Genomic DNA, 27601 nt, shown 5'->3' on the forward strand with positions numbered 1-27601 from the left:
AAGAAGCAAAACACAAACATATGCTTCTGTGCCAAGTGTTAAAAAGGAGGGGGAGGGGTAGGCCATGCCTTGATCAGCAGTGCTGAGTTGAAATGTGATGTTCGGTACTCTAACAGTGCTTGCTAAGATGAATTTATTTTAGCAAAAATATTAAAATGTTTCATATTTTCACAATTTTAACTGTTTGTTTTTTTTCTTTGCTGAATGCCATTTATAATACAACCATCCACTCTAAGATTATTTTTAACTAGTCCAGAAGAAATGTAATGCTAAGATAAGGCATACTGTAACCCAGAGATTTGCTTAGTTTTATATGACAGTTTCAATCTTCCTACGGTTTATAGTAACTAATATGGTGGTATTGGGTTGAGATGAAATGCTTTTTGTTCGGGAGTTTAAAATTTTAGAGAGCTTTAAAGTTAGGGAAGAAATGTTCTCAATAAAACAAATATATCACAAGGTGAAATTCCATGTACTTTTCTACAATGAAGCAGAAGTTAAGAGAATTATTCCACTATCATAAGGAAAATCAACTTGACCAAGATGAATTAAAACGAAATGATTGAATTTGAAGTTACCTGTGTGGGGTGGATGTCTCTCTGGAAGAATCAAATGTTGAAAATTTATGATACATACAGCCTCTGCTCCTAACCATCTATCGGATACAGCTCGAATATAATATTGAGAAGGAAGAGGTTCAAAAATCGGGATTGTGAACACCAGCAGTTGAGGTTCTTTAGTAATGACCTAATGCAAACATGTAAAAAATAATTACTGCACAGACAAATCAGTAACTTGAAAAATCATAGTTTGCCTCACTTCCATAAGCATTATCAACACGAAGCAATAAAGTATGTGTGCAACTCCATGTGCAAAATGTTCACATCTTTATAAAAGTATTTCACCACTGGGAGTGGATTTCGTTTCCATGGACTTCAAAAGACAAAAATAAGGCTGGCTCCTCATCTTTTACTTTAACTGACAAAACCATTCCAATCGTTCTTCTTTTTTCAGATGGAAATAACTGTCCCACCAAAGGAGGAGGAGAAAAAGAGACATCTGAGATTAGAAAACATCTTTGTGAAAGTTCAAGCTTATCACGTACATCTGAAACTGAAAGTTGTGCTACTGATTTGAAAATCTGATTAAGTCAAAATACTGTTTGACCATACAAATCTACATCTCACAAACTATTTTTGTCTTGCTATGAGATTCTGAATAAAACACATTACCTGTTTTTTTTGAATGATGAAGTACTCCGAATGATAAATGTGGTCATTAGTTGGGTCTTCTACCCAAATCCACCAGGGCTCTCCAACGGTGCCGTGTACCTTTAAGAGTAGAAAAGATATTTTTGTTATAGTTGTAGAGAGGTTCTCTAGATTTGCTGGGTATATTGGATATATTTCTAAATGCTGTAGGCTTACAAAGGAATACAGAAATATAGAAATAAGAGGTAAGAGCAATATAACATTTTTAATTACATCCGTTTGCTTAAAGATTATGTTTCAATAAGATTTTGCTTAAGGTACGTATAATATAAATGGACATGATATAAATGCAACTGAAGCAAGTGCCTCAGCTGTCTATAAATAGACTGAACTCCCAGGGTTTCCTCTCAGCTCCTAAAAAAGGCCTCCTTCTCCTTTTTCCTCCTTGTACTTCTGTCTTTCCATTCTGTACAGAGGATTGTCTTTTGCTACCCACTGCTCATTCTTCAGTCAAAAACATTCTCCCAGGAAAAACTGGACACCGAATTGTGACATCCCTCTCTCCTGCTCTCTCTCTTCCCCTCTCCTCTGGACAGACACATAAGTGGATTCAGAAGGCTGTAGATCTAGCCCTTGCTACAGGTGAAGTGCGGAGAACAGAAACAAAGCTGTCTCTTGATGATTCCCGTGCCATCTGGCAACACTTTATTCCATCCTGGATTTTTGTTTGCTTTGTTGTGTACTTTATTTTGCAGTGCCAGCCACAAATCATAGCTAGGTGGGATGAACAGCTAAAATTTTTTGTTTCTTTGTCTACACAAATGACTTGTGCAAATGTGCAAACATTTTACTTAAATTTCTAGGAAAAGAAGAAAAATGCATAGTAAAGGAGTATGGGAGACATACTATGAAATGCACATAGATGTCTAGTGTTTCTGATGGGGACTGTGGTAAGATACAAAACCAGTATGAAGATGAAAACAAAGCTGGAATTTTTCCTAAACTTCAGTTAACAGGAAAAAATACAGAGTGCACAGTTGCTTTTAATGGTGATTTTAACACTACAGGAATCTGGTATTGATTCACACAGCACATATTATTTTCAGCCTAATTTATTATTGTGTATGTGTTGGAAAACAGCCTGTACTAGCTTTTGAAACAAAAATACCTACCAAAACCAGAACTAAGGTGCTTTTGTTTCTTTTTTAACACAGTTGCACGATAGATAAGTAGATAGTAAAGACACTGTCATTCATTTTTATTACATTTGAATTTCATCAGCAGCTTCACTGGGAACTGAAGCAGTGAAACTGAAAGGACACAGGTGACTGCAGATGGTATTTTGAAAACTTACAGTGAGACTATTACTTCCTCAGGGTTTAGGAGAATTTAAGAGAGGAAACAAGAATTAAGAAAGGTGATGAAGTTCAAAGCTCAGAAATTTTATCTTCATCTGTAAGAGCATCTTAGTTTTGGAGAGTCCTGTGACAAAGCTGCATGGAGAAAGAATGGCAATGTGGGAGCAGGCAACGCAACACGCTCTCCAGTAGTGATTCTCAAGAACTCTGGGGAACTCTTAAGAACCGATACATACCTGTATTTTGGGCAACCATTACCCTAAAGCTGCATGTTTGATATATGACTCAGATACTCACAATAGAACAAGGGGTGATGGTTTTAAACTAAAGGTGGGTGGGACATTTGGGTTAGACATGGGGAGGACATTTTTTATGATGAGGGCAGTGAATCACTGGCCCAGGTTGCCCAGAGAGGTGGTAGATGCCCCATTCCTGGAACCATTCAAGGCCAGGCTGGACGGGGCTCTGAGCAACCTGATCTAGTTGAAGATGTCCCTGCTCATGGCAGTGGGTTGGACTAGGTGACTTTGAAGGTCCCTTCCAACCCAAACTATTCTATGATTTTTGATAATTAATACTTGTTGCATTATTATGTATTTCTGCTGGACTCCTCCTGGCTGCAGTTAGGGTTTACTTGCACTGTCTGGATATGTTTATAGTCCTTTGCTTCTAGCAATTTAGTAAGACTTTTCCACCGGGATATGGCTCACGTGCTTTTACTGAACTTCAGGGCTACAGCCATTAAAGATCAAGATAATGTCACATCTTGCGGCTAACAAAATATATCTTCTTTATTTTTGAAAAGCAAGTGCAAAACTTGTGATAAGATCATTTTAGAAGTAAGTATCCTGGTAAAGGAACAGTCTTAAAACCATGAAATGTTAGCCAAGCACAGTATTTCAGTTAAGTATAGGATATGAATTTTTAATATTCTGATTTTATTTGACTACCCCCATTCTTTGAATGGAATTTTTTGTCAAATAGTTTTTGTACCAATTACAGCTATACCTATAAGTTTCTATAGTCTTCTTCTGAATAGCTTGTTAAAATACTGTATGATAATGGAGAAGCAGTTTCATACTGTCAACAATTGAATTTAAAAGACAGTTATTTGTTTTTAGAGACTATTACAAATTTAACAGCTTTTTTGTTTAGTTACTGTGATAGAAGTTTCACTTACTGACAAAACAAGAGAATCGTCAGCTACCTTACAAAAAATTTTTAAAAAAGAAAAAACTGTTTTATAAGTTTTCATGAATACGTATATACAAATTCACACAAAAAAAGCTCCATAAGTTGAATTGGTAAAGCAATTACAATGTTTCTATAGTGACCATTAAAAAAACTGTGTCAAGGGTTCATAGTGGAAAATAGATTTTTTGCTGAACTTTTGCTATTAATATAACTTTAGAAGTAAAGAATAAAAACAAGAGAGTATAATTATAATTCTGTATGGACCCCTTTTCAATTTGTAAAAATACAGAAGAACCTAGCTTTTGTAGAAAAATCTAAAAATGAATTGAGAAATGACTTTGTACTAAAATACAGATTAAAATGAAGAACAGCTGTGAGTTTTTTGCCTTTAATAGCTTACAGGTAAGTGGAAGAAAGACAGAATAATAAAAACTTGTTTCAATCCTAAAAAGTAATGTTTATTTGCCTTCTGAAGTATTGCCCATAAATAGGGCGGCAACAAATAATTTATGTTATAATTCATGGTAAGAATCCATTCAAATATTTCTGTAATAAATACAGGTAACAAGAAAAATCCAATTTTCTATATTTTGATCATTAATCTCCCATTTATAAGCTAACTTGGTGAAACTTCCAAAAGAAAAGAAAAAACCTTTAGGCAGGGAAAATAAATTCTAAAATGATCTAGACATTTGTGGAATAAAACTAATTTACTTGTGATTAAAGTAAAATTGTAAACTAAGGGATTTTAAAATTATTTTTTAAAATAAAATAATAGATACATAATATCCAAGTTTCAGAATAATTTATCTTAAGCATAAATCTCCTAAGAGTAAAAAATAAAAATATGCTTGCCCATTGAGGTATCTTTACCTTGTTTCTGTACAAAGTTTCAGAAGTACCAGCAACAACACAATGCCCCCATGTGGACATTTGTATTTCATTTAGATTTATCTTAAATCTATTTTTAATGAACAGATTCTGAATCAAAGGGTATGAGTATATCTAAATGTGCAACTAGTAAAACTCCTTTCATATAAATTTGCACCATAAAATATAGATTGATATAATTCCAAACATATCTCAGTTTTTCTGTTTAGACAAATCCCAACAGGAAAAAAGGCACTGATGTCTTGAGTGTACATTTCTAAAGCCATAAAGAGCAGCAGAACCTGACATACATAAACTGTATTTCAAGGCTTTATTTTCTGCATTTGACATTCATCCATCATTCAGAGAACAATCCATGTCTCCCTCTTCCTTGCTTCTCCTTTTTGGGCATATAAATCAAGTCTGTGTGTGACTACTATTAATATTCAGTATAAGCACTTGCTTCAACATGTTATAAACGGTGCCATTCTGTAACAACTAATGGAAATAAAAGGATGATCTTCGGGTGCCACTTTCTACAAAAGTCTTCAAGGTCATTCCATTCCTATTATCAAATTTGCTTTTTAGCTAAAATAAATATTTATTCTCCTGTCCAAACAGCTAAGGACTCCCTGTGATCACCTCCTTTACTGAAGCTAAATTAATGCTCCCTGTTCTTCCTCCACCTGCTTTATGTTTTTTTTTACCTGATCGTTCCATGTGAAGTCAGGAGCGATGTTCAGCCGAACTCGGAGCACCGTGCGGGTAATTGGCTGGATTGTTGCTTCCATTATGATGGAGGGGATTTGATGGACACACTGTTTTACCTTTAACCCAATCTTCACATGATGCAGCATATGACCTGCCAAGAAAACATTAGGTGCAACAAATTTGCATTTCCAGGAAAAATAATACGACTCCGACTTTGAAATGGGCTTTCAGGGAGAAGTATTATTGCTTCCTTGTTTTGCTCTTAGGTGCATAAATGTCTGACTCTCTTGACCTGGCATGTCTGAATATTTTGTAATACTTAACTTGAATTAGCAATTTAGAACTTAGAAAAATCAGTATTAACTCCTCCTCCTGTTGGCTATAACTAAGGGGTTAAAATAACTATTAAGAATTCACACTGAAAACACATTATGTCAAGCTAGTTCCCTTTACTGACTTTTTGACCAGGCTCTTACTGAGCCGTGAAGTTCTTTTTTAAAGCATGAATACTAATCTTTTAGTCAATGAAGGGCATACATTTGAACTTCTACAATTCCTGTGCAGTGATTCAAAGCAGACAGAATGCTTTTCATTAAACTGAATAAAGGTAGTTAATAGCGTAAATATCCATGCAACTAGTAAACATCTCACAGCAGCTCTAATCTTTTTTTTCACAGTCATGGTAACTAGGGCAATAAAGTGATTACATTAATACAAAAAAATTTCTACTTGTATTTTACAGGTGAAATATCTGTTCTTTTACTCTTAATTTTATATATAAAACAAAGTATGTAGCAGTGGTTTCTTTTTTTTTTTTTTTACTGAAAGATATTGCATCATCTAGGTTATTTAGGGAAAGAAGGTCGATTATCCCATTTTCAACTAAATTGCTTATATAATTACATGGAGCACATTATAAATTTTAATTGTAATGATGATACGTATTCACTTAAATTAAAAGCTACCTCACGAATGGCTATTGATATTTTCTGATATCTGGTTCATATGTACACTTTCCCAGAAGAAGAGGAGAAGAAATCCTGTTATTTAAATTACATGCAAAGTGAAAAGGTGATAAAACTTTTTCTTGCTATTGCACATAAGTCAAGAGCAAAACAGCTTGCAATTGCTTAATTTTTCATCTTTTTCATCCTGACTTCCTTCTTCGTTTTTTCTTATTTAACAAACTGGCAGATTTTGCCTCAGACAGGTGTTTATCTATATTCTGAACTACTGAACGGTGATCTCGCTCAAGAAGCAAACCCCTAATGCAAAAGTTTCAACACATATTTAATCGGTTTAATTTGCAGTTGGTAAAATAAGTGCATCTCCAGCAAGTGGATTATGAAAAACCAAACCAACTATATTGGTACAAGTTGGTGATATATGCAGTATGACAGCATACTTGCACAGTGACTAGCTTTTGTAATTAGAAGTAAAACTTCAGAATGCATGTTAAATAAAATTAGGTGCCAAATATTCAAAATATGACTCGATAACTTATGTACAAGTTCAGTTTTTCATGCTAAAAATCACCTTCTGTATCATGATGCGTGAAGTGAACTTCTGTATTTGTACAGAACACAGCACTGAAGTTTTATGTGCTTATCTGCTGGGGAAAATAAGGCTCTTCTCCCAACTTCTGTAAAATGATATAAAACTCTCCCACCTCCTCCCCCTGCTTTTTTTAAATAGTCACATTATAAAAAACTATCAATCACATTTAAGAAATATTAAAATCTTCTGCAGAAAAGCTGAGTATTCTAGAAAATAGGTATGTTTAACAAAAGAAGAAGAAATTTTGCTTATTCCACAATAATCGTCATCTGTAGACTGAAAAAACACAACTCTTTATCTCGGATAACAGTGATTTCTTGGCTTTCTGGAAACTCCACAGTTACATTGCAATACAAGTAGCTTGGTGTTGACCAGTCCGTGGTGTGCTGGGGTCCAGGATCTGTGCACACAACACACTCTTTGCTCACTGGCAGAACTGGCACCCCCCTGATGCTTGTCACTCCCCAGGCCAGGGACTGAGTGAGCCACATCACTCCTGCCTTTTTTATTCTATCTCCAAGGTGACAAAAACATTTAATGCTAAGACTGAAAGTAGTCCTATGGAGTCAGAGAACAAGGCAGCACCTGGAAGCGGTGTGTTTTCTCATTTCAACATGCTTTTGAATTTAAATAAAAATAAGGTGGGTGCCAGGCAGGTGCTTCTTTCACACCCCTGGTGCCTGAAAGAGAGGCCAGTGAGGGAGAAATGTGCCAGGTACCAGCACTTCTCAGAGATGCACAGATCCACTTTCATGTTTATAAGGCTGATGAACACGAAATATCATTTCATATAGTCAGTCAGCAATGATCTATCTTCACAAAGTCTCATCTACTTTCAAACTAACTTAATATAAACGAAAATGAGACATTTTATAGGGATATATTGATATATTGCCATCTTGTCAATACTGGTTCCACTACGTTAAAGGAAGTAAAACTGGTTTTATATTTTAATACAAATTTTTTGCTTCTCCTAAGGGCAAGTATGGGGAGAAAGTATTAAAAAGACTTCACAAATACACAGCAAATAAAGAAATTTGAATAAAAAAGTACTATAACACTTCTGAAAAGCACGATAATGCTAGCAAACAAAATGTTACAAATGTTATATTTTTAATAAATTTAAAATTACTATACATTATAATGCACATTTAAAGTAAACTTTTAAAATTTGCTCACAGTCCATATTAAATAAAAATATAGCCTCTAATTCTGCAAGCTTTTACATATTTGTTCAATTTTATCCAACATAAATTAGGCATGTAACAATGCTTCCTAAGTTAGGAATGTAGCTCTCTTGTCAAATGGGAGAAATATCAAGTCAGAAGTCATAACTTCTAAAAAGCAGTGACTGCGCATTTCATTTTTATTGTAAAATTAGATTAAAAAAATAATAGCAGTTTGTTTCTCAACAACTTGGAAATAACAGGTGCAAAGAAAGCCCAAATAAGAAATAATACACTAAGACTGGAAAAAGAAATACATTACAAGTCCATTTTTTTTCAACTTCAACCAGCTGGTGAACAGTTTATGCACAACAATTTGTACACACATATTAGAAATTGTCATTATGTCTATCGGCAGGCTTGTGGATTTTCTCATTATCGAAGTGTCAAATCCTTTAAAAAATTCCATTAAGGTTTTGCTGCAATGACACCAGCGACAATGAATTCTCCATGTTCAATGAAAATTAATGCAATGTTTCAGAAGGAGGCCATTTGCTGATAGTATACCAGGACGCAATAATCCGCTTTTATTCTTTTTCTCATGTTAATAGAAGTTGAAGAAAAAATAGAAAAAAAGGACCATATTTTGCCAACTGGCAAAAATAAACACATGCCTTTTATAGTAGTGTATTATGTAACATGAGCAAACACGGAAGCACAGGTCAATGTAATTACATATATATACATATATATGTAAATACATACCAACATACATCTCTGTTGCACATGTGTTCTGGGGTTGGCAGGACATGGGCTAGCCTTACCCTCAAAGCTGTGCCACATTACAGACTGTGGAGACTGAATCATAGAATAGTTTGGGCTGGAAGGGACCTCACAAGGTTACCTCATGCAACCCCCCTGCAATGAGCAGGAACATCTTCAACTGGATCACATTGCTCAGAGCCCCGTCCAGCCTGGCCTTGAATGGTTCCAGGAATGGGGCACCTACCACGTCTCTGGACAACTTGGGCCAGTGTTTCACCACTATCATTGTATAAATTAAAACCTCCTTTGTTGGACAGACCATAGTACCATATTTAATGTGACTACATGGCTTCCAGAACAGAGTGGGTACACTAACGAATGGCTCAGACTTATTTCTAACTTGCCCATTGATTAGTTTAAGCAGATTAGCATTGCTGATTTCTCACCTATTTCATCTTTTCTCATGTCCTTCATCTTGTCTATAGTGAGATTCTTCTCTTCCAGCTTCGAGAGGACTGATGGTGGTAACACTGAGAACTGTCTCAAAGGGCTCACCCAGCCCCACAGCCGCTTGTCAATGACTTTGCTGAGATTCAGTAGTCGATATGTCATTGCAGGCCAACGTTTCCTAAGGGCAATCTCAAAAAGAGCTCGAACAATACGAGCTGCATTCTGGAGAGTAAAAAAAAAAAAAAGCAAAAATGTTGTAATTCTCTCAAGTATTCTTTGTAAAATGAAAAGGATCCCATAGACTCATCTTTGACAAACCATAACAATAGATTTTTATTTTCAAACTTATTTCAAACATTCTCGAAAACTATTTTTTCCATCACTGTCTAGTGGCAGAACTATTATCTCATGATTGCCTACAGGAATTACCAAAAGAAACATGTGCAATGAATTAAAGTTGTAGTGGCAGGTCTACCATAGAATTTTGATCACGGTTATGTTAACATTAGGGAGTTCTAAACTCATTGTGTCTCTGTGTCACTTCTGAAACAAATTCACTTACCGTACTTAATATCTTCCTCCTTCTCCGCCTAATATACAACTACAAACTAATTTTATGTGGAAATCCAAGTTTTAATTTTTCATTTCAGTTGTGCTTCTATAATAGCATCCCATTTCACACTGAAACTGTACAAATCTGCTTTGGACTCAGAAAATTAATTATTAATGTGAGCTTGAATAAGATCAGTCTTATCCTGAAAACCTAAGTTATGATATTCCTTCATAAACTTATCAAGCTGTATTATGAATTTGGTTAGGGTTTTTTGTTTGCTTTTGTTTACTTATTGGTTTTTGTTTGTTTGTTTTGTGTGTGTGGTTTTGTTTGTTTGTTTGTTTGTTTTTATTTGACCTACTGGTACTACGCCTGCATTAGCAATTCTGTTCTTGATTCACTGAACAGAATACAATCATTCTCTTCTGGTTCTGCAGTGCCAACAGGGAACAAAAAATAGAAAATTATTTGGTTGTGATATGAAGCATATGTTACTAAAGAAGCACATCTCTTTTACTCAGAAAGGATGAATGATTTTCTTAATAGCCACTATCCAATTAAGAAAATTCACGATTTGTAGCACTGGTTCCACATGTACAATTTATGAAGATATGAGAAGAAGACCATGTTGTTGTACTAAAAATACTATAATTGAGACAGACAAATAAAAGCAATTGTCTTGAAAGCAAAGATTAAAAGAATCATACTAAAAATTATCTTGCTGTGCAACTACCACAACTTTTATGATGTGCATAATGATTTCAGAATTTTCTAATTTATACCCATACGTACTAGGAAATGTAAACACTTCTGAATAATGTAATGTTAATATGAAAATCCCACTCAAGAATATGTATAGTTTTGAATACTTAACTCTCATCTTTAGCACCAACTAAATGCAATTTTACAATCCCTTCCAAAAAGGTTTTGTAAGGTTGAGATAAAAATGATTCAATGCAACATGTTGCTGACTGTGGAAAGGAAAGGAAAGGAAAGGAAAAGGAAAAGGAAAAGGAAAAGGAAAAGGAAAAGGAAAAGGAAAAGGAAAAGGAAAAGGAAAAGGAAAAGGAAAAGGAAAAGGAAAAGGAAAAGGAAAAGGAAAAGGAAAGGAAAGGAAAGGAAAGGAAAGGAAAGGAAAGGAAAGGAAAGGAAAGGAAAGGAACCCCACAACAACATAGGACAGGCTAAAAGGTAAAAATTTATCATCTATTTTATACATTCATTACTGTCGCACATCTGGGATTGTCTGTGAATATTTTGCCATTTTGAGTTCTTCAGGATCCAAAATTTTAAGCTTAAGCAAGACTCCTTCCTTTCTAAGATGGGCTCTAGTTGTGAAAGAAAGCAGTTTTGTGTCACAGACTTGCAATCTTATTATTCTCTGTAATAACTGAACATGCTGTATAACTAACAACCATTCAGGTGTCAAATCAAGCCAACAAATATAGAGACTGATAAGTAAATATGCATGATTATGTCTAGTAAAAAAATTGTAATAGCACATTTTTCTTGTGTAATCGAAGGTATATGAATAAAACACAAATTATGTTTTGCAGAACGCTGTATAAATTTACTCAAAACATAAAAATAGATTGCAATGGTTCTCCATCTTTAGAAGAAAACCCACTAATTCAAGAATAAAATTTCTGTGCAATCATAGTTAGAACTACTAAATATAATAAGACTACACAAGAAACACAAGCAAGAAGGACAGTCATAATTAACAAACTATGCAACAGTCTCCCAAGGTAGGCTTTGCAAATATTTTCTACTTAAATACTATACCATACATGTGCACACTCACAAGGCTCTGGTTTTCAATTCAATTTGCATAAAAATGTACAAAAAAGTTGCAGATCAAGCCCTATTTACATAATTGTAAACATTTGGGAGAATGAAACAGCAGAAGGCAGCAACACATATGCAAAAAATAGTATTTTACCTGTGCAACATACGCAGAATCTGAAATAAGGGAGAAGCTGTCTATCTCCCCTCTGCTAATGTATGTTTGAAGGAGGATATTAATTTTTCCATAATTGTTTTCCACACCTCCTGGAGCAGGAAGTTCACAGAAATCACTCAGTAAGGTATCCAGCTCTTCTATTTCTTCTTCTCTTACCTAAAACACAATTATACAGTATGAAGAGGCTGCAGCAATTTGATAAAAATTTTTACACTGAAATCAAATTTTCCTTATAACATAGTTACATTACTTTTAAATGAAGTCTCTAGTTTTAAGGAAAAAAAAAGAATTAAAAAAGTAGCAAAGCCACATCTTCTACAAGGTAGCTAATAGACCATAATTGAAACTATCTTAATAGTGACACAATTACATTTTATTATTCATCACCATCTATTACGGTTGCCATTGACATACAAAAATTTGATATGCCACAAAAATTGAATCTTCTGACCCTACCATCCTTCATGTGATGAGATTTCATTTTTTATTTGACCAGAGTAAAACCTCTGCCCATCTGGATTAAGGCAATCTTGAATTAACATTAAATGTACTCATTATAGTTACATAGTTTGCATGTGGCATAATACATTTTTAACTCAAAACCGTGAAGTACTATGATTCGTGATATTAAAATTTTCACTGTTAATAAGATTAAGTCTTAATATGAGTAAAGAAATTTTCGTATCTATGGCTTGAATAATGCATAACATTTCACATTCTAACTGATGACCCTTACATGGCAAAACCAGCATAAATCTACATATTCTTTGATTTACTGATAGTCTGTTAGTGTAAAACTTATTTAAAGAGGGTAAATGTTTGGTCCCTGCAGGGAACCAGCTGAAAGTAATTTTCATTTGGACCTGACTACCTGACATACCGAAAACCCTAGGACAACTGGGTTAAAAACCCAAACTATCCAGCCACTGGTCCTACAGGAAAGAAAAAGATGAAGCGAAAAACTGCCACAGATGACTTCAGTGTCAGGGGAGCATTATGTTCTGCTTTTTTTTTCTGCTCTTGCCTAGCACAGTACAGGTCAAATCCAGATCTGTATTCCAGCTACTGGTGACTTATCTATTTCAAAATACAGAATTTTGAAAGACATTACAGAGACATGATTCACATTAACAGAAGTCACAGATTGTATCACACCGAGGGGTAAATCCTGAGTTATTCTTGTGAAAATCAATTACCAGCTTTAACATTCAGAGCTGCACAGCAAACAAATCACAAAAACCCAGAAATGATGGTGCACTGATGCCACACCATATAAATCTGAGAAAGCAAACTAGAAAAACTGTTTTAGCCAAGAAGCATCACTAACTTTATTACAAATATAGAAATACAATACACCATATTTTCCATATGCTTTCATTTTAAATATTCAATTACACTAAATTTGGACCTAGCAAAGCAACATCATTATCCTAAAAGATCCCTTCTAGCTTGGAAAATGTTGCATGTATCACTGTGAAACCTCACTGCTTCTTATCTTCTATAATAGGAGAGATTACAGCAAAATAGAATTTCTTCATTAGATAGAGAGATGGTAATACTCAGACAATGTGTGCAAGTACGTAAATATGTAGATGGTGAGGGATTCACATTGCCAGTTTGCAGAGCCAGGTGAATGAGAGCCAACTCTGATCTGAAAGTTGTATAACTGTGGTAAAATGGCAATGAGCCCAAGCTAATAAACCCTGAGGTGCCTGGCTTGCATCTCTGTGAGGTGGACACAACAGCAAACAAGGTCACACCAGCTTGAGATGCAATTGTCTTGTGTCCTACCCACACAGGAGGAAAAAAGAGAGGCTGGAATTGAACTGAGTACTACAGCACAGTAATCTTCCAGCCTGCACAACGAAAGCTGTTACGACAACTTTAGATTTCAAATTTGAAAATAATTCATCAGAATTTATTTTTCTGCTAATCTAATCTTGTTCCCTGCACGAGGTATATCACAGAGTTAACTTCAGGGAGTTTCTGCCTCATTTCTGATAAAGCAAATTGTTCAGGGAGACATCTAATAATGGTTTAAACTTCAAACAGAAAAACTGGGTGCACCATGCCATTGGACACTTATCTTCACCTGTTCATAACTGAGAAACTGAAAAGCTCTTAAAAGCATTAAAAGTTATTCTCAAGGATCCATAACTAGTTATTAAATGTGCGCTATAGTTCGAGCTGAACTACATACAAATTTGAGTGAGAGCATATACAGTTCTTGACAATTATACCTACTTAGAAAATATTTCATAATGGTGCTTAATATTTAACAAAACTGTCTGTAGACACTATTTATAGGGCGAGTACTACAGAAGTGTCTAGTTCTAAGGCATATTCTTTGTATGAAAGGAAACAACTTTACCTTTATCTGTTCAAATTCTTCAGCTTTTGATACTATGGCAAGAATATCGCCTTCTGTTTTATGAGCATCAAACAATTCATTGAAAGTCTATTAAAATAAAATTAATTGATTTAACACTGAAAAGAAAAATATACATTTATCACAAAAGAAAGAAACATTAACCAAGATTTTATAAGGCATATAAGGTCAAAATGTAAGTAAGTTATTGCAAGACCAGAGTGATGCAATTTAAACAGGAGCAATTTCAAGAATGACTTCTCAGCACTTTCAGGAAAAACTGTCCCTTGAAACCTGGACACACACAAAAATCAAGAGACATGCAAACTATGGCCATTTCAAAATATGGCCATTTCAAAATAAGTCTCGGATATATCTGAGTGAATATCAGACTAATTACACATAATGACAATAAACAATTAAAAATTATTAATGCCAAGGTCTCCAGCTTTCATTCAAGAAGAAGACTTATTTCCTACAGAAAAAAGGTTTTAAGATGAATGTACATCAAATCAAGATTCCAATACTAAAAAGTTTTGTACAATGCATCTTCCTTAGATGTTTACAATTACAGTGCCAAAAGTTGTTTAAGGTTGACGACCTGCCAGGATTTTCATGCAGAAAAGCTTTTACGTTATCAGACTCTATACTTGAATGTGCTAACATGTACCAACGTTTGCACACACTATTGATATCAAAATGTTTCCTATAGTTCACCTAAAAGAAGGCAGAGACTACAGAAATTTCAAATCTCACTTCATACCAAGTCTAATTTTTCAGTATTGCTTTATACTTTGTTTCTTTCTTCTTTCACTCAATTTCCTCTCTCCTCTTTTCAGTATATATGATTTGAAAATATATTGAACAAATCAGCTACATATTCTGTAATATCTTACAATTATTTTAGGTCTAGGTTCAAAAGAAGGAAAAACCCCCAGAAATAGAAAATCATATTTTACCTCGATAGTATTGTATTTGATATAGTAGTGGCTGGCAGTTCTGCCTAAATCTGTTGAAGAAAAAAAGCCAGTTCGTTCTTCAAAGCGAATCATGCGGGCTTTGTCCAGTTTTCTGCCGACTTCAATTACCAATTGTTCTCTGTGCTTTTCTAGCCCTGGATCCATCTAGACATAATACACATACATTTATTTGTACAAAAGAAAAAAAAAAGTGTTAAATATTTTTTTTTTTTTTGAGATAACCCAGTCACACCAAGCCAGAAATCAAATAAAAAGAAGGTACAGTTATTAAGTCAAGATTTTCCTGAGATCTCCTTAATAACAGTTACATTGACATTATTGACCAAAAAAATGTCTGTACAGGACAAAATAATCAGAATAATATTTCTTTTGCAATGCTTTGAGACCATCAATACGAAGTAGACTAGTGTTACTTATGAAACAGTAGCATGATTATGAAATAAATTTATTAAAATAAGTTTTTGAAAGAAGTTTTAATGATATTATATTCTTTATGAAATTACCATTACTGTATCACTTCACAAAAACATGCCATTATATGGTACCTCCTATATATGAAAATGTCTGAAGATATACTTTGTCTGGGTATCTGACGTGAGGAGGGCTTAAACAGTATCCCAAATAGAATAAGCTTCAAATTGGATGGCTGAAATGTTTACTAGCAAAAAAACTCTTAGATCCCCAAAATCTTTGGGTATGTCAGCTGGGATATTCTAATTATTGAGTTACAGATGTACTGTACAAACATTCCCATTAAAAGCACACAAAGAGCTTGCTGTGCCCAACACCACTGTTATTTATATTGAAATTCAGGAACTTGGATATTTTGTCCAAGTAACAATGTATAATACATTATTATCTTGTTAGTACCTACAAGACTTAGCAAAACTCCCATCTAAGTGGGCCTGCTGTATAATCATGTGTTTCCACATCATGTACCTGGGATATCCAGCCTGCCAGGGGTGGGTGGAAAAGGGATTCAGAGTCATCTTAACCCTCTGGTATATGCAAGCCTGATATATGGCTCTAATTACACAAGCAATTATTAGCCACCAAATTTGAAAAGACCGAAGCTCTGTTCTAGTCCAGAGGCAGCATTCTTATTTGGGGGCTTGTATAGTTCAGATTTCCTATGGAGTAGGTCATACCAGCCCTCTTGGTAAACCTGCACCAGGGATATATGACCAAGACTGCAAAGAGGAGCAGGCTTGAAGAATTGGTTTGCTCTGGTTTTCCCTGGACCAGGATGAAGCTTCATCTTTGTGTTGAAGTGCTTCACCTCATGTTTTCAGTGAAGCTGCAGACGAATGTGGCCATCTCCACAAAGCAGCTGCAGGACCAGTTCCTAATATTCCCTGTCTTTGCCAGTTACTCTGAAGCTGTTTCTCCTTAGTTATGGCTTGCCTTAGTTTCAAGTCAAAAGCTAAGATGGCAAAGGTCTAGAGTACTTTTCTCAATAGTACATCATGCATTGAGGTCACATTTCAGAGCAGAAGGGGTCAAAAAAAAAAGTTACCAGGATACCAGATGTTTAACATTTCTTAAAACTAAAGAAGGGGGAAAAAATTAAAAAATATCACAACACTTCCCTACTCCTTTGGCAGTCCAAATTACCTGCCAATCTTTTGCCTTACATATAAAAAAGCTAAAGCTATAGCAGTAGACTAACATTTTTTACAAATACAAAGGTTTTAACTTCAAAGGAAAGGTCACCAACTTGAAAAGGCTGTGAAACAATACTCCAGTCTAGAGAATCCACGGCTATCGCCCTTCTTGTTGAACTTGCATAATCAGAAATACCACAGAGGAAAAGATCCAGCCTAGAACATCTTTAAGCCATACTCTTAAAAAACAAGCCTTGGCAATTCCACAGAAAGAAACTGAGCAGGTCTGGAGCATACATATGGAAATTTCAGAATGCATGATAAAGTACATTATTATTCACATTGCTTTTTCTAGCTAACTGAGAGAAGTGTTGGGGACAAGCTCCTCTAACTTTTACAGATGTTCTAAACACAAACATACGGCTTATGTGGGTAAAAAAAACTTTGCTTAATTGTGGAAACACCAAAGAGTGGGACCAAAAAAGAGAAGAAAACAGACAAAGGAGATACCGGAAAAAAAAAAGCAAACCAACAAACAGCCACTTTTCCTTTGGAACCCTAAAAGGATGAGAAAATGCCTGTCATCCTAACCCAGGCTTCACTCATACAACACTCACAATTTGCTCCACTTTTTTTCTTTCACTCTTTGTTTCTGCTTGCTGCTCATCATACATTTTGGCCATTTTCCCAAGTCATTAAAAGGCATTATTGGCACCTCTGCCAAATAATAACTTGAAAAGTCACAAATCAAAGCAGTGGGCCTGGAATAGCCTGCTCCCCAGAACAGCCCAGAAATGGGCTAGGTAGGGACAGTAACATCCTGGAGGCAACATGTGGGGTGCAGAATGTGTGGGTGCATGGCAGGTACCTGCTTGCCCTGGTCTCCCTGTGCAGTATTTGTGCCCTAAAGTAATTACTGGATGTGGTGAGAGCCTGTGGGAAGTGCAAGGAGAAGGAGTTTGTATCTTCTCAGCTCCACTGAACAGCAGGGAAGTCTGACCCATGATGGTTATTCAGATATAAGGATTCTGAATGGGTAACAGTGTCTGTCAGCCACGACAGATAGAAATTGGCACACTGCAACATTACTAAGAAACAATTTGATACCTATAACCAAAACAGAAAGAATAGAATGGCCTAAAGTGAGCAAATCTGTGGTTATGCCCACATCTGGCACTATACCATCTGTATATTGTCTATAACACAGTAGCTTTGAAGTTTAAAACTGGTTTATCTAGAAAATAAGGAGATTGGCATTGGTTTTGCTCCTGCATGAATGGACATTTCAAATTGATGTAATTTGTTACTGCCTTAACACAAAAATAGGAAATTCTATTATTAGCACGTCAAATCAGAAGGGGCAGAAAGGAGGTTAGGGGCAGGAAAAGACAAGTGATGGCAATCTCTACCTTCTCAGCACCTGAATAAAAACACAAAAGCAAGAGAAGGGGGAGCAACTGTTGCTCTTTTTTAAAGAAAATTATAAAAATATATTTCTGTTAGTGTTTTCTTACTTTTCTTTTACCAGTTGTTACCACCACAGTTTCATTTCTTTAAATCTAAAATTTGTTAATAACACTGGTTGAAAATTAAAATTAAAATTAAAATTAAAAAAAAGGAATTTATAGGAACCAGACAACAATATTCCTCTCACTAGCAAAGCAATTTTTGCTTTTCATTTATCTATTACTCTGTGATTTGTGCTATATTAACATATGGTAATATGTTTTTTTTTAATAGAAAACAGATTTGAGACAGCCAGGGGTTCAAAGGTGTCTGCAAAAACTTGCTTCAACAATTGCCTATCTAATTCCACTGCAGCTTCCAATATCAGACATAAAAGCCATAAAAAAATATATATCCTGACTTATATCTCTACGTTACAACAACCAAAACAACTGCTGCTCATGATAACATGACAAATTGCAAAGTCACAAAACAGATTCAGGACATGTGAAATAAACTGCAGTTACCACACACTTGTGAGAGTTTCACCTGCATGAGGTTCAATTGCCCGTGTCCAAACTATGTTAACACTAAATGCTTCTAAACAGCTGTACTGAAAAAAGTAACAATATTCAGATAATTGTAAACTATTAAACTTCCTCAAAAATTACAGATAATGAAAAAAACTTGAAAAGGACTTTCTGTGACTGTGCTCTGATTTTATCACTGCACAGAACACTTCTAAATAAACAACAACAAAAAAATCAAAATACGCAAATAAAAAAGTCTTGTAACTGCTAAATAACAAGAAAGAAGAAAAATAACTGAATTTAAAATGTCATTTTATAATCTATAAGATGTCATGGGATGAAACATTCTAAAGTAAAAGCTGATGGCAGCAGGAGGGCAAGCAAGCAACTCAAGAATGCTTTATCATTTATTTCTAGCCTACAAAACTGAAACACTGACAACAGGCTAAGTTGCAGTAACTATATGATAAGAATGAATGTTGCCCTTTGGAACATCACTTGGCTAGTTAAAATGTATTTTTATGTGAACAGAAGGGGCCTCTTAATTTAATGTTAAAAATACTATGCTACAGAAAATATCTTCCCTTTTCCAAGCACTTTAGAAGAATTGCTGATGTCAGGTTAAGTAGAAATAGCAAATATTTATCTTCACATCAGGGAAGGATTAGAGACCCAGAACAGGTTACAGATTTTTTTAAAATGCATTTTATACCTGATAAGCTTTGTGACTGATGCCATATACTAATGGATTTGCTCTCATCCGTACATAAAGATAAGTGTAACTTATCCACTTTACTGCTTCTTCCACATTAGTTACTGTTCCAAGAGCAATCTGGAAAAAGGAAAAAAGACAAAATTAAATGTGTATACTATAGCTGAAATTTTTGGCTGAAAACATATGGAATTCAGAGCACTAGCACTAGATTAAAGAAAGTGTCAGTATGTTTCAAACTTAAGTTCTTTTAAAACAATCATAGGACAATAACTTGAGCCATTTACATGTCTTCATCTTACAAACACCCAATAACATGCTATGTTCTGTGACATATTATTACATATACAGTGATCCATGTGATCTTTCCTACACTATTTATGATTTTTAGAGTTAAAAGATGATACTGAGCAAGCTTGTTACGAAAAAAGAAGACAAACAAAACAACATAATTCTTTAGTAATTATGCTCAGGGTAATTCAAAGAAGAGTGCATTAAACAAAATTAATCTACATTTAAAAGATTAATTTTTCACACCAATGTAAAAGCACTTTCTGGTTCAAGTCCTAAACCAAATTGTACCAACAATCTTTAGGATTTTCTTCATCACGCTCTCATACTTGGCAATCTGCTTATCCAGTTTTTACAAATAGTTTTCTCCTTCTGTAACTTCAAGTCAAACATACAGGTACCTGCTACATTTTTGTTATATCAAAACGTAACAAAATTGAACAGGTAATATGTACAGATATATATATTTATATTTATTTTTTTAAGGCTAAATCAGGTATCCCACATCAGTTTTTTTTTTCTTAAGTGACTTTATTTTTTTTTTGCTAACTCAATACTGTTATCAACAAATTACTTACCACACACACATTTTTCCTCTATAACTTCCTTCTGCTCTATTTTGTATTGGTTACATTCATGAGAAGCATTTTACTGCTTAATTCCAGCTAACCTGATTTTACCAGGAGAATTTCATATTTCCTGCATGTTCCATGAACAAACATTTTTTGGTTGTTGTCGGTTGTTTAAAAGAAGCCAAAATCCATCCTACTGAATTTTTCTGATCCATTACTAATTTTTTTAAGTTATTTTTGTTTTATTGGTGTTTGGATTCCATACAAACATTCCACATGACCTGGCAAAGCCTAAAAAAAACCTTGTACAACTGTAAGTGATTTCATATGCATGTTCAGATCTAAACATGTAGACCTTAATAATAATACAGATATTATTTTTGAAATAACATAAATATCTAGTAAAAAACAATAATGCAAGCCAAATTTGTCTTGAGTTAAAATAACTTAAGTCCAGCAAAACCTTTTTGATATCAATGAGTAATAGCATGGAGCACCCCCATTTTTCAAGAGATATTTCGGTTTTTAATAGCATAAGGAGGTCAGGGGAAGCCCCACTGTGCTGAGTTTTCAAAGTATATAGCTACATAATGCACTGAAGTAGCTACAAAAGCATTCAGTTCTTCATAGACTACAACAGAGAAAACATCTAACACAGCCCACAGATAATAATCACTTTGTTAGCTACCTAAGCTAATTTCAGCATTTGGTTTCTTTCCATGACTCAAAATCTTTCAGTACAAACCTGAGACAGCATAACAACACAGTCCAATAGTAATATTTCCCCCCAAACAACCACTTTCACAATCATGAAAATGTAAAATTCCCATTACTGAGGACAGAGAAGTCAGACAATTAGAAGGAAAAAAACCCACAAGCAACATCTTTTTCTTCTTTCCTTATATGTTCAAATATCTGATTCTACTACTTACAAATAAATTATTTTCATAAGTTAAAAGTAAAACTGAGGGGAAAAAAGTCACTATGAAATACAGTTGGGTTTCAGATATGGTGCTGAAACCCAATACTGTGCTTTCCTTACTCCCTCAACTTTAATGGATATTCACTGAATAATATGCAGAGACAAAAAATAAAAAGGCAACTTCTAAATATTTGCTGCCATCTAGTGTTCTAGTCAAGTTCTTACAGATTATTTGAAAATGTATCTTTGTTAAAACAGTACGAATGGCAGAAGTTATCTTAATACAAACACTTAGGAGTAATTATGAAATAAATTATTTATAAAGTTTGGAAAGGACCTCTCTTAAGAACTAAGATATATAGTATTTAAAAAAATCAATAAATAGACAAGGTGACACTTTATTAAAATGAAAGAAAAAAAATTCTATATTTTCCAGCGTTTCCTCAACCATGTATTCGGTATTTAGATATAGACAGAATAATCAGTTAGTAGAAATATTTACAATACTGACATTGTATTTTCTGATCGCATCAATTGGCACAACACTTTTTAAAAAAACCCACCAAACTGTTCAAATACAAATAATTATGTTGTATTTACAAAATGAAAACCTGAGTACTATATTAATTCACTATCCCACAGACTTTATCAAGTTGAGGTGGATTTCAGAGGAGGTGTTTAGTTTTTCAAAACAGTGTAAAGAGATACAGGTAGCATAGCTTTTGGGGGGTAATTTTTGAAGAATGAAGTTTTTCTCTCTGGTACTTCTATACAGATTAGAAAAGTGCACTAAAATATTACTGATAATATATACTGTATGTATTACATAACATACCATATTTTTTAGATAAGAATGTTTAATTGCTATTATGTTTGTCTCATTGAGCCAGATTACATACAGTAAATATTTTTATATATGAATTAAATACTTGTTATTAAGGTAAGAGAGCAAGAAGTCTTTCTAATAACCTAATAAGCAATTTTCTGTTTGCTTTTGAATTAGCATTTCAACGTCTGAAGTGATTATAGTCTTATTCTTGTATGGCTTTTGAAATAATTTCTTAATGCCACTAGAACTGTCCCAAGTGGGACAGAACCTCCTCCAGCCACACGTGACCAAAGGACTATTTATAAGAATAACTGAACTACAGAGTTGTCATTATGTGTTAACTCCAAATAATTTGTCTACCACATGGACACCACAGTGGAAGGTGAGGGGAGAATGGATGAGGTTGCTGGTCTCATGCAGGTCAGGTCAGGCCTCAAGGCCCTGGGCAGCCAAGGAGGAAAACCCCAGTTTCCCCAGCCTGTGCTTTGCCCCATACCCAGCTCAGCCATTCAGTCACCCAGCTCCTAAGTGACATTTTCTTTTCTTTTTTGGAATGGTTTATCTTCTGAGAACCACAATAGTTGCCCATTCATTCTTTCAAGGCAAAAAAGAGGTTTGTCCTAACTAAACAAGTCACCACCTTTTCCATTGCTGGCTTCACAACAAAATCATAAGTAAACAGAAGGAAAGGCACTGCCCCTGGGGAAATTGTATCTCCTGTCCAGCACTCCAAATCCTTGCAGTTTCTAAACTCTTTGGGGAAGGGAGTCATCCCAGCAACAAGCTGGGGTCCAGCTGTGGACATCAGGGAGGGCTCTATCAGGTGGAAACAATTAGGGAAGGAACGGTGACCTGCATCGTATGAGCTATTGATGATAGTTCCCAGATAAGTTAAAGTTTATAGTCTAATTAAACCACATCCCCTGCATCTTATAGTACTTCCTGTATTTCCAGAAAATATAGCTGTAGGTATTTTCTGTTTGCCAGCTGGTCAACCGACCCAGGACTCGCTCCTCTCGACTAAGCACCCTAACTGACTATTTATTTTATTACTTTTACATTTCATTATGTCCCATGGCACAACTTCAGCAGAAAAGGAAAAGGACATCTCCATGCCTGTGTTAATCAACACTGACCACTTACTTTTCTTCTGCTCATTTTAGAAGAGAAAACCCCCAAACAACCCCAAACTTGAAACAAGTCTCCAAGAGAAAGTTCTCAGTGGATTGAGGTGCTGAAATACAAGTTAAATGTCTTAATTTTGGTGTCAACTCAGTGAAGTTGGATGTATTTCAGCTTTCCCTACTCTGTAGCTTACTTAAGAACAAATGTGCTGGGGCATCAAAGCCAGTGTGCTGTCTCTGAGATTAGATGAATGCAAATGCTGAGGGGCTGAAGGTGGCAATGAAAATAAAGCACCTTATCAGTTTCTCTCAAATTCTTAAACTATTGCGTCTCATGGTCTTTAGTGAAACGTATTACCTTTGCATTTGATATCTTTCAATGGATTTTTATTCAATTTTTGTACAGTTTTGAACAACCCTATATTTTAGATACAACTCCCTGCAGCAAAGAGTTCCACAGTCTAACCATCCAGCTGGCATTCTTTCATGTTTTCTGAACCTGCCACTGACTCATCTCAGCCAATATTTCCTGTTTTTTTTTTTTCCCAGCAGAGATGTAATCTTTCACCATGTCACTTCTTGCCTGAAGTGTGGAGGTAAACTAGCATTTTCCTTTCACAGAAGCTGATCTATTCCTTTGTCCACCTCCTCTGATATTTTTCTGCTTCTAGAAAATAAATTTTGAAATGAGAATTAGAAATACCTTATCGTTTTTGCATCATTACCCAAAATTTCTCTCCTGTGCCACATAAACCTAGGTACAAAATTCAAAGCTCTGTCTTCCACTTAGTGACTGTGTGGCTAGGGGTACATATTGTATTACCACAAATATCAGAGTCATTGTCTCATTCTTAACACCTACCTACTTCTGCTAAGAGACCTGGTCTTCATATTCTTGTGGAAACATGGAGTCTTCTCATATTTACAACTGCTGCCTTCATTCTACTAGTTCTTTCAGCTTCTGATCTGTCTAGGAACAATTCAGCAGTGCTTCTGGCCTTTAACTGATTTCTCTTTACATAATGCTTATAAGCATTTGGATTTCCTGAGTAATTGTAATAAAAGCAGATTCTGCCCCTAACATACATCATTTTGTTATGTACCAGTGCAGATTTCCTGATGCTCACAACAGGCTCTGCTATGACAAAGATTGCAGTGGTCGTCAGCCTACTGTCTAGATTTCTGTAACAAATCAGTCAATAAACACATATTCCATCACCACCTAGTGCTATTGTTACTGCCAAAGGGACAGTGTCTATAAAAGATGAACAAAACTGAATGTGCTTCTTAAGCCTATCTACTGATCAATACAATGACACATTTTTAAAATGTATTTTTTCCACAATGCTGCAGCCTATGGAATACTCATGTCCAGATAATCCATTTCTAAAATGCCTGTATCCTTCTCAGAGGATTCCAATAACTTAGATCAAATCAGCCCAGAAGTGTAGATTGACTTCAATTATAAAGAAATTATGAAGTTGCTTTCCAAAAAAACCCAAAAACCAACACAATAGCTCCTTGTAACTGCTTATAGTATTATTTTCTGTTATCTGGCAGGCGCTAATTTTTCCTGCATGTCATGACAGAAGAATAAGTAACATCATGCCTATCAGATAACAAAAAAATGGTGGTTTCATGCTTTTGTTACTCTACTGCTTTTCAGCATTTTCCATTGCTATTCCTACTACCAACTATTTATCACAGCGATCAACAAAATTCCGACTGCATCTTCAGCTGCTGCAGCTGTACTGCAGCCACAGAACATTCAGTCATTTAAAGCCATGAGTACACTGTTCTTTTCAGATAAGACTACCATCACATAAAATCCGAAAAGGAATAACTATCTAACCTAGTTCATCTGTTTTCTGCACTTTTCCCCAAACCCCAAATCCTGAGGATTGAAAAGAAACTACTTAGCAGAAATACATAATTCCCTGGACACAAAAATCCTTCTCTTTTTATGTAAAAAACTAAATAAAGCTTCATGACGAAGACCGCTTTTATTTGCTGCAACTTGTTTTTCTTTTGCACAATTTTTAGTGTTTCATACTTAATGCAGACATAACTATCCTAAGCTCACATAGGCCTTTCTCCCTTGAATGTCTTGCTTTTTGATATTTTTTATTCCTCTTCATTAACTATCCATTTGGACTCACTCAGCTGGTGCTAAAGAATGCTTTTTACCTTTCCATGTCTTCAGTGATTTTTTTTTTAACAGCTTTTAAGCTAGTTGGAGGGCTTACTATTAAGTGCAGGAAAAAGGAAATAAAAAAAAAATACTACGACATTTAAAAATTTCTGTTTGTATTTGATTTGCATGGCAAGGTTTTGGCAGTGGGTGGACTAAAGGGCTGACTTCTGTAAGAAGCTGCTAGAAGCTTCCCCCATGTTCAACAGAGTCAGATGCAGTCAGCTCCAAGTCAGACCTGCAGCTGCCCAAGGCTGAGCCCATCAGTGGTGGTGGCAGCACCTCTGGGATAACTTAGTTAAGAAGGGGGGGAAAAAAAACCTGTGTGACTGCAGCCAAAGAGAGGGATGAGAATAGGTGAGGGAAACAACTCCACAGACACCAAGGTCAATGGAGGAGGAGGGCAGGAGGTGCTCCAGGTGCTGGAGCAGATTCCCTTGCAGGCCATGGTGCAGGCTGTCCCCTTGCAATCCATGGAGGTCCATGGTGGAACAGAGATCCACCTGCAGCCTGTAGCAGACCCCATGCTATAATTGGCAGGTGGACACCCAAAGTAAGCTGTGACCCCATGGAAAGCCTGTGCTGAAGCAGGCTCCTGGCAGGACCTGTGACCCTGTGGAGAGGTGAGACAACACTGGAGCAGGTTTGCTGGCAGAACTTGTGACCCCATGGGGGACCCATGCTGGAGCAGTCTGTTCCTGAAGGACTGCACCCTGTGGGAGGGACCCATGCTGGAGCAGTTTGTGAAGAACCACAACCCGTGGGAACGACCCACATTGGAAAAGTTTGTGCAGAACTGTCTCCTCTGGGAGGTTCCCCAAGCTGGAGGAGGAGAAGAATATGAGGAGTCATCCCCCAAGGAGGAAGGAGCAGCAGAGACAATGTTTGATGAACCAACCACAACACCCATTCCCCGTCCCCCTGAGCTGCTGAGGGGGAGGAAGTAGAGAAAACTGAGAGTAAAGTTAAGCCTGGGAAGAAGGGAAGGGCGGGAGGAAGATGTTTTAAGATTTAGTTTTCATTTCTCCATATCCTACTCTGATTTGACTGGTAACAAATTAATTTTTGCCAATTCAAGTCTGTTTTTGAAAGTAACTGCTGAGTGATCTCCTTGTTCTTACATTGATCCACAACCCAGGGTCAACCCACCACACTGCTAAAAACACAAGCCTGGGAGAAATTAAAATGGTTTTGTATTCTAACAATCAACCAGGTCTGTTCCATCTTCAATGTCTTTTTGGTGCTAACTACACCAAAGTCAATGCTAGCAGCAGTTTGGTACCTTAATTTACTATCTAGTACAGTAACATACAGAAACAGAGGAGCAGACACTTGCTACATTATAAATATTTTGTTAGGCCATTCTAAATACTTCCTGTGAGGTAAATACCTGGGACTTAAAACTAAGAATTTGAAATCTGTGCAGTGGAAAAGGAGGAAGGGTAGAAGAATCCTGAACTGTAACTATAACCAAATACCTCTTCTCTTTGGTACTGAAAACAGAATTACTCTTAGATTTTTATTTGCCTCTGCACATGAAATGTGACTAATGTAAATTCACTTTCTCCCCCAGAAAATAAAACAAAATAATAATTAAAAAAAACAACTAACAAAAACAAAAAACCCAAAACAACTAACAAAACAAACAAAAAACACCAGCAAAACCAAAAAGCCCCTTCCTTTTGGCTTATATATGAGTAATTTCTGCTTTTGTGATTCTGGCTTTGCTAGAGAATTTGTACATTTTGGAACTACAACTCAGATCAAAGGAACAACACACTGCCTATTAAAACTTCTCTCTTTCTGCAGAATATTGCACATTGAAAATTAATACCTTACATCTCATACTTTCTTAACGGAGAGGAAAGGAATAGGACTGGAACTCTTGGTTCATCAAGTCAAATCTTTTCCTCATATGCAATCACATCTTCCATACAAAGACCACCACTTATTACAAAATCTTCACCATAGAAAAAATCAGACTCTCCACTACTGCTAAAAGACAGCCTGTTCCAGATCTTGTATTTCAGGCAACTTTACTTATGAACGGTGTGAGTAATTCTTATACTGCCTTTTGTGAAAATGATATTTTTTTTTCTTTTTCTTAATCACTTCTAGTTCTCACTAGTTATAGAGAGCTGCTGTACCTCCTTTTAAACTTTCTTTTGCTAAACTAACCAGCAAGATATTTTTAAGGTATGTCAGTGAAGCACTTTCTGCTGGAGATTCCTGCT

At 35.5% G+C, this 27601-nt stretch overlaps 1 protein-coding gene across 3 annotated transcripts in view; it reads right to left on the reverse strand.

The window, feature by feature from the left end:
* The window catches only part of ASCC3 (activating signal cointegrator 1 complex subunit 3), a 266295-nt gene that overhangs the window by 74214 nt on the left and 164480 nt on the right, over nt 1-27601 (reverse strand). For all 3 annotated transcript variants that reach the window (XM_065056591.1, XM_065056589.1, XM_065056590.1), the window contains exons 17-24: nt 19439-19558; nt 15126-15290; nt 14170-14256; nt 11778-11954; nt 9279-9504; nt 5341-5495; nt 1233-1331; nt 579-747 (exon numbers count right to left, since the gene is read on the reverse strand). In XM_065056591.1, the coding sequence (XP_064912663.1) occupies nt 579-747; nt 1233-1331; nt 5341-5495; nt 9279-9504; nt 11778-11954; nt 14170-14256; nt 15126-15290; nt 19439-19558 (1198 nt within the window). The remainder of the gene's footprint in view (nt 1-578; nt 748-1232; nt 1332-5340; nt 5496-9278; nt 9505-11777; nt 11955-14169; nt 14257-15125; nt 15291-19438; nt 19559-27601) is intronic.

The sequence above is a fragment of the Columba livia genome, chromosome 3 (genome assembly GCF_036013475.1).
Source record: "Columba livia isolate bColLiv1 breed racing homer chromosome 3, bColLiv1.pat.W.v2, whole genome shotgun sequence".
Lineage (NCBI taxonomy): Eukaryota > Metazoa > Chordata > Aves > Columbiformes > Columbidae > Columba > Columba livia.